This window comes from Meriones unguiculatus, assembly GCF_030254825.1.
Source record: "Meriones unguiculatus strain TT.TT164.6M chromosome 13 unlocalized genomic scaffold, Bangor_MerUng_6.1 Chr13_unordered_Contig_107, whole genome shotgun sequence".
Classification (NCBI taxonomy): domain Eukaryota; kingdom Metazoa; phylum Chordata; class Mammalia; order Rodentia; family Muridae; genus Meriones; species Meriones unguiculatus.
Genome location: NW_026843581.1, coordinates 222,501 through 230,000, shown reverse-complemented (window position 1 = coordinate 230,000; position 7,500 = coordinate 222,501). Strand labels below are relative to the sequence as shown.

At 43.6% G+C, this 7,500-nt stretch overlaps 1 protein-coding gene across 1 annotated transcript in view; it reads left to right on the top strand.

Annotated features, from left to right (window-relative positions):
• Positions 1 to 1,353, top strand: part of LOC132650520 (uncharacterized) — a 9,008-nt gene extending 7,655 nt beyond the window's left edge. The window contains exons 2-3 of the mRNA XM_060375847.1: positions 348 to 726; positions 1,256 to 1,353. Of these exons, the coding sequence (XP_060231830.1) occupies positions 348 to 726; positions 1,256 to 1,353 (477 nt within the window). The remainder of the gene's footprint in view (positions 1 to 347; positions 727 to 1,255) is intronic.
• The last annotated feature ends 6,147 nt before the right edge of the window (positions 1,354 to 7,500 follow it).

Genomic DNA, 7,500 nt, shown 5'->3' with positions numbered 1-7,500 from the left:
TCGAACCCGCGGCCCTGACACACTCGCCCCGGTCCCGCGGGCCTCGAACCCGCGCCCTGACACACTCACTCACACACTTACACACTCACTCACACACTTACACACTCACACACACTCACACACACACTTACACACTCACACACACTCGCCCGGTCCCGCGGGCCTCGAACCCGCGGCCTGACACACTCGCCCGGTCCCGCGGGCCTCGAACCCGCGGCCTGACACACTCACACACACTCGCCCGGTCCCGCGGGCCTCGAACCCGCGGCCTGACACACTCACACACACTCGCCCGGTCCCGCGGGCCTCGAACCCGCGGCCTGACACACTCGCCCCCCCCCCCGCAGGGCGCACGCGCACCAAGGACAAGTACCGGGTGGTGTACAGCGACCTGCAGCGCCTGGAGCTCGAGGCCGAGTTCCGGGTCAGCCGCTACGTCACGGCGCGCCGCAAGGCCGAGCTGGCGGCCGCCCTGGGGCTGTCGGAGCGCCAGGTGTGCAAGGGGCGTGCACGGGGCGTGCAAAAGTGGGGGCGGGCGTGCAAGGGGCGTGCAAGGCCGAGCTGGCGGCCGCCTGGGGCTGTCGGAGCGCCAGGTGTGCAAGGGGCGTGCAAGGGGCGTGCAAGGGGCGTGCAAGGGGCGTGCAAGGGCGTGCAAAAGTGGGGGCGGGCGTGCAGGCGCGTGCAAGGCCGAGCTGGCGGCCGCCCTGGGGGCTGTCGGAGCGCCAGGTGTGCAGGGGCGTGCACGGGGCGTGCAAAAGTGGGGGCGGGCGTGCACGGGCGTGCAAGGGGCGTGCACGGGGCGTGCAAGGCGAGCTGGGCGGCCGCCCTGGGGCTGTCGGAGCGCCAGGTGTGCAAGGGGCGTGCAAGGGGCGTGCAAAGGTGGGCGGGCGTGCACGGGCGTGCAAGGGGCGTGCAAGCGGGCGTGCAAGGCGCGTGCAAAAGTGCGGGGCGGGCGTGCACGGGGCGTGCAAGGCCGAGCTGGCGGCCGCCCTGGGGCTGTCGGAGCGCCAGGTGTGCAAGGGGCGTGCACGGGCGTGCAAAAGTGGGGGCGGGCGTGCACGGGCGTGCAAGGGCGTGCAAAGTGGGGGCGGGCGTGCACGGGCGTGCAAGGGCGTGCAAGGGGCGTGCACGGGCGTGCAAGGGCGTGCAAAAGTGCGGGCGGGCGTGCAAGGGGCGTGCGTGCAAGGGGCGTGCAAGGGGCGCAAGGGGCGTGCAAAGGGCGTGCAAGGCCGAGCTGGAGCTGTCGGAGCGCCAGGTGTGCAAGGGGCGTGCACGCGGCGTGCAAAAGTGGGGGCGGGCGTGCAAGGGGCGTGCAAGGGGCGTGCACAGGGCGTGCACGGGGCGTGCAAGTGAGGCGGCGTGCAAGGGCGTGCACGCGTGCAGGGCGTGCAAGGGGCGTGCAGGGCGTGCAAGCGAAGGCCAGTGCTATCGGGGCGTGCAAGGCGTGCAGGGCGCACGGGCGTGCAAGCGGCAGGCATGCAAGGGCGTGCAAGGGCGCGTGCGCAGGTGTGCAGGGCGCATGCAAGTGCGGCGTGCAAGGGTGTGCAAGTGGGCGTGCAAGCGGGCGTGCAAGGGCGCGTGCAAGGGGCGTGCAAGGGCGCTGCGCGGGGGCGTGTCAAGGAGCGCAAGGTGTGCAAGGGGCGTGCACGGGGCGTGCAAAAGTGCACGAGGCGTGCAGGCGTGCACGTGCATGCGAAAAGTGCAACGTGCAGGAGCGCACAGGTGCATGCAAGGCCGCCCTGCGGCTGTCGACGCCAGGCGTGCAGGCGTGCAGGGCGTGCAAGGGCGTGCAAAAGTGGCGGCGCGGGCGTGCAAGGGGCGTGCAAAAGTGGGGGCGGGCGTGGCGCGTGCAAGGCGTGCACGGGGCGTGCAAGGCCGAGCTGGCGGCCGCCCTGGGGCTGTCGGAGCGCCAGGTGTGCAAGGGGCGTGCAAGGGGTGTGCAAAAGTGCAAGGGGCGTGCAAAGTGCAAGGGGAGTGCAAGGGGCGTGCAAGGGGCGTGCAAAAGTGCAAGGGGAGTGCAAGGGGCGTGCAAGGGGCGTGCAAGGGCGTGCAAAGTGCAAGGGGCGTGCAAAAGTGCAAGGGGAGTGCAAGGGGCGTGCACGGGGCGTGCAAAAGTGGGGCGAGTGGCGGGTGTGCAAGGGGCATGCAAGGGGCGTGCACGGGGCGTGCAAGGGCGTGCAAGGCCGCCCTGGGGCTGTCGGAGCGCCAGGTGTGCAAGGGCGTGCACGGGGCGTGCAAGGGGCGTGCACGGGGCGTGCAAGCGGGCGTGCAAGGGGCGTGCAAGGCCGCCCTGGGGCTGTCGGAGCGCCAGGTGTGTGCAAGGGGCGTGCACGGGGCTTGCAAGAGACGTGCAAGGGGCGTGCAAGGGGCGTGCAAAAGTGCAAGGGGCGTGCAAGGGGCATGCAAGGGGCGTGCAAGGCCGAGCTGGGGCTGTCGGAGCGCCAGGTGTGCATGGGGCGTGCAAAGGGCGTGCAAGGGGCGTGCACGGGGCGTGCAAAAGTGGGAGCAGGCGTGCAAGGGGCGTGCAAAAGTGGGAGCGGGCGTGCAAGGGTGTGAGCATTGTGCAGGGCGGGCGTGCAAGGATGGGTGTTTGCACTAATATTTTGCACTAATTTCTTTGCACTATTTTTGCACTAATTTCTTTGCATTAATAATTTTTTGCATCAATTTTTGCATCAGTTTCTTTGCACTAATTTTTTGCACTAATTTCTTTGCATCAATAATTTCTTTCACTAACTTTTTGCACTAATTTCTTTGCATTAATTTCTTTGCACTAATTTCTTTGCACTAATTTCTTTGCATTAATAATTTCTTTGCACTAATTTCTTTGCATTAATAATTTCTTTGCACTAATTTCTTTGCATCAATAATTTCTTTGCATCAATAATTTCTTTGCACTAATTTCTTTGCATCAATAATTTCTTTGCACTAATTTTTTGCACTAATTTCTTTGCGTTAATTTCTTTGCATTAATAATTTTTTGCATCAATGTTTGCATCAGTTTCTTTGCACTAATTTTTTGCACCAATTTCTTTGCATTAATAATTTTTGCATCAGTTTCTTTGCATCGATTTTTGCATTAATTCTTTGCACTAATTTTTTTGCATTAATTTCTTTGCATTAATTTCTCTGCACTAATAATTTCTTTGCATCAGTTTCTCTGCACTAACTTTTTTGCATTAATTTCGTTAATTTCTTTGCATTAATAATTTCTTTGCAATAATTTTTGCATTATTTTTTTGCATTAATTTCTCTGCATTAATTTATTTTCGTTTATTTCTCTGCACTAATTTTTTGCATTAATAATTTCTTTGCATTAATTTCTTTGCATTAATTTCTCTGCACTTTTTTGCATTAATTTCGTTAATTTCTTTGCATCAATTTCTTTGCATTAATAATTTCTTTGCAATAATTTTTTGCAATATTTTTTGCATTAATTTCTTTGCATTAATTTATTTTCGTTAATTTCTCTGCACTAATGTTTTTTGCATCGATTTCTCTGCATTAATAATTTCTTTGCACTAATTTTTTGCATCAATTTCTTTGCACTAATAATTTCTTTGCACTAATAATTTCTTTGCATTATTTTTTGCATTAATTTCTTTGCATTAATTTATTTTCATTTATTTCTCTGAACTAATTTTTTGCATTAATTTCTCTGCATTAATAATTTTTTTGCATTAATTTCTTTGCATCCGTTTCTTTGCACTATTTCTTTGCATTAATTTCTCTGCACTAACTTTTTTTGCATTAATTTCGTTAATTTCTTTGCATCAATTTCTCTGCATTAATAATTTTTTTGCATTAATTTCTTTGCATCAGTTTCTTTGCATCAATTTCTTTGCATTAATTTCTCTGCACTAACTTTTTTGCATTAATTTCGTTAATTTCTTTGCATCAATCTCTTTGCATTAATAATTTCTTTGCAATAATATTTGCAATAATTTCTTTGCATCAATTTCTCTGCATTAATAATTTCTTTGTATCAGTTTCTTTGCATTAATTTCTTTGCAATAATTTCTTTGCGTTAATAATTTCTCTGCAATAACGTTTTGCATTCGTTCATTTGCATTAATTTATCTGCACTAATTTTTTTGCATTAATTTCTTTCCGCTATTTCTTTGCATCAATTTCTTTGCACTAATAATTTCTTTGCACTAATAATTTCTTTGCATTATTTTTTTGCATTAATTTCTTTGCATTAATTTATTTTCGTTTATTTCTCTGCACTAATTTTTTGCATTAATTTCTCTGCATTAATAATTTTTTTGCATTAATTTCTTTGCATCCGTTTCTTTGCATCAATTTCTTTGCACTAATTTTTTTGCATTAATTTCTTTCCGCTATTTCTTTGCATCAATTTCTTTGCACTAATAATTTCTTTGCACTAATAATTTCTTTGCATTATTTTTTTGCATTAATTTCTTTGCATTAATTTATTTTCGTTTATTTCTCTGCACTAATTTTTTGCATTAATTTCTCTGCATTAATAATTTTTTTGCATTAATTTCTTTGCATCCGTTTCTTTGCACTATTTCTTTGCATTAATTTCTCTGCACTAACTTTTTTGCATTAATTTCGTTAATTTCTTTGCATTAATAATTTCTTTGCATTAATTTCTTTGCGCTGTTTCTTTGCACTAATAATTTCTTTGCAATAATAATTTCTTTGCATTATTTTTTGCATTAATTTCTCTGCATTAATTTATTTTCGTTAATTTCTCTGCACTAATTTTTTGCATCGATTTCTCTGCATTAATAATTTCTTTGCACTAATAATTTCTTTGCATTATTTTTTTGCATTAATTTCTCTGCATTAATTTATTTTCGTTAATTTCTCTGCACTAATTTTTTTGCATCGATTTCTCTGCATCAATAATTTCTTTGCACTAATTTTTTGCAATAATTTCTTTGCCTCAATTTCTCTGCACTAATTTTCTTTGCATTAATTTCGTCGATTTCTTTGCATCAATAATTTCTTTGCGCCCGTTTCCTTCCGTTCGCTGCTTTGCTGTTTTCGCGCTCATTTCTCCGCCGTCCTCCCCTGCTCCTCCCCTCCCCCTGCATTGATTTCTCCTCGCCTTAAGCTTTCGCGCTAATTTCTCTGCATTTATCTCTTTGCATCAATTTTTCTACCTTCGTCTCTCTGCCCTCGGTCGCTTTTGCGTCCGTTTCTCTGCCTTGATTTTCTTTGCGTCAATTTCTTTGCGTTAATTTCTCTGCGATGACTTTTTGCATTAATTTCCTTGCAATAACTTTTTGCATTCGTTTATTTCCATCAATCTGCAATAATTTTTTGCGTTCGTTTCTTTGCATTAATTTCTTTGCATTAATAATTTCTTTGTAATAATTTTTTGCATCAATTTCTCTGCAATAACTTTTTGCATCCGTTTATTTGCCTCAATTTCTTTGCATTAATGATTTCTTTGCATTAATTTCTTGCATTAATTTCTTTGCATTAATTTCTCTGCAATAATTTTTTGCATTCGTTTCTTTGCATTAATCTTTTGCATTAATTTCTTTGCATTAATAATTTCTTTGCATTAATTTTTTGCATTAATTTCTCTGCAATAACTTTTTGCATCCGTTCATTTGCATTAATTTCTCTGCATTAATAATTTCTTTGCATTAAATTCTTTGCAATAATTTCTTTGCATTAATAATTTCTTTGCATTCATTTCTGTTTGCATTAAGTTTCTGCGCTTTTTTCTTTGCATTTGTTTCTTTGCATCAGGGTTTTTTTACATTCGTTTCTGCGCATTGATGTTTTGAATTTATTTCTTTGCAATAATTTCTCTACAATAACTTTTTGCGTTAATTTCTATGCAGTAATTTTTTGCATCAGTTTATTTGCATCAATTTCTTTGCATTAATAATTTCTTTGCATTAATTTCTTTGCACCAATTTCTTTGCAATAATTTCTCTGCGTTAATTTCTCTGCATTAATTTCTCTGCATTAATTTTTTAAATTCGTTTCTCTGCATTGATTTTTTGAATTTATTTCTTTGCAATAATTTTTCGCACTAATTTCTTTGCATCAATTCCTTTGCATTAATTTCTTTTCGTTAATTTCTTTGCACTAATTTTTTGCATTAATTTCTTTGCATTAGCAATTTCTTTGCATTAATTTCTTTGCATTAATTTCTGTGCAATAATTTTTGCATTCGTTTCTTTGCATCAATTTCTTTGCATTAATAATTTATTTGCATTAATTTCTCTGCAATAATTTTTTGCATCCGTTTATTTGCATCAATTTCTTTGCAATAATTTCTCTGCATTAATTTCTCTGCATTTATTTCTTTGCATTAATTTTTTAAATTCATTTCTCTGCATTGATTTTTTGAATTTATTTCTTTACAATAATTTTTTGCCCTAATTTCTTTGCATTAATTTCTCTGCATTAATTTCTTTTCGTTAATTTCTTTGCACTAATTTTTTGCATTAATTTCTTCGCATTAGTTTCTTTGCATTAATAATTTCTTTGCATTAATTTCTCTGCAATAACTTTCTGCATCCGTTTATTTGCATCAATTTCTTTGCATTAATAATTTCTTTGCATTAATTTCTTTGCAATAATTGTTTGCATCCGTTTATTTGCATCAATTTCTTTGCAATAATTTCTCTGCATTAATTTCTTTTCTTTGCACTAATTTTTGCATTAATTTCTCTGCAATAATTTCTCTGCATTAATTTCTCTTTGCATTAAGCTTCTGCGTTCGTTTCTCTGCATTCATTTCTCTGCATTGATTTTTTGAATTTATTTCTTTGCGTTAATTCCTTTGCATCAATTTCTCTGCATTAATTTCTTATTTCTTTGCACTAATTTTTTGCATTAATTTCTTTGCAGTAATAATTTCTTTGCACTAATTTTTGCATTAATTTCTCTGCAATAATTTCTCTGCATTAATTTCTCTGCATTAATTTATTTGCATTAATTTTTAAATTCATTTCTCTGCATTGATTTTTTGAATTTATTTCTTTGCAATAATTTTTTGCCCTAATTTCTTTGCATTAATTCCTTTGCATCAATTTCTTTGCAATAATTTCTCTGCATTAATTTATTTCTTTGCACTAATTTGTTGCATTAATTTCTCTTTGCATTAATTTCTCTGCATCGATTTTTTTGAATTTCTTTCTTTGCAATAACTTTGTGCATTCGTTTCCTTGGATCAGTTTCTTTGCAACAGTTTCTCTGCAATAAATTTTTGCATTCATTTGCTTCTTCTTTGTTTCTTTGCCTCCGTCCCTCGCCCGCCCGCCCCGCCCCGCCCCCCGCAGGTGAAGATCTGGTTCCAGAACCGCCGCGCCAAGGAGCGGAAAATCAACAAGAAGAAACTGCAGCCGCCGCCGCCGCCGCCGCCGCCGCCGCCCGCCCAGCTGGAACCCGGAGGCTCCGGGGTGCTGGGGCCGCTTCCGGGCGGGGTCCCGTGACCCGTGCACGCGTGCACACGCATGCACACGCATGCACAGTCATGCACACGCGTGCAAACTCATGCACACG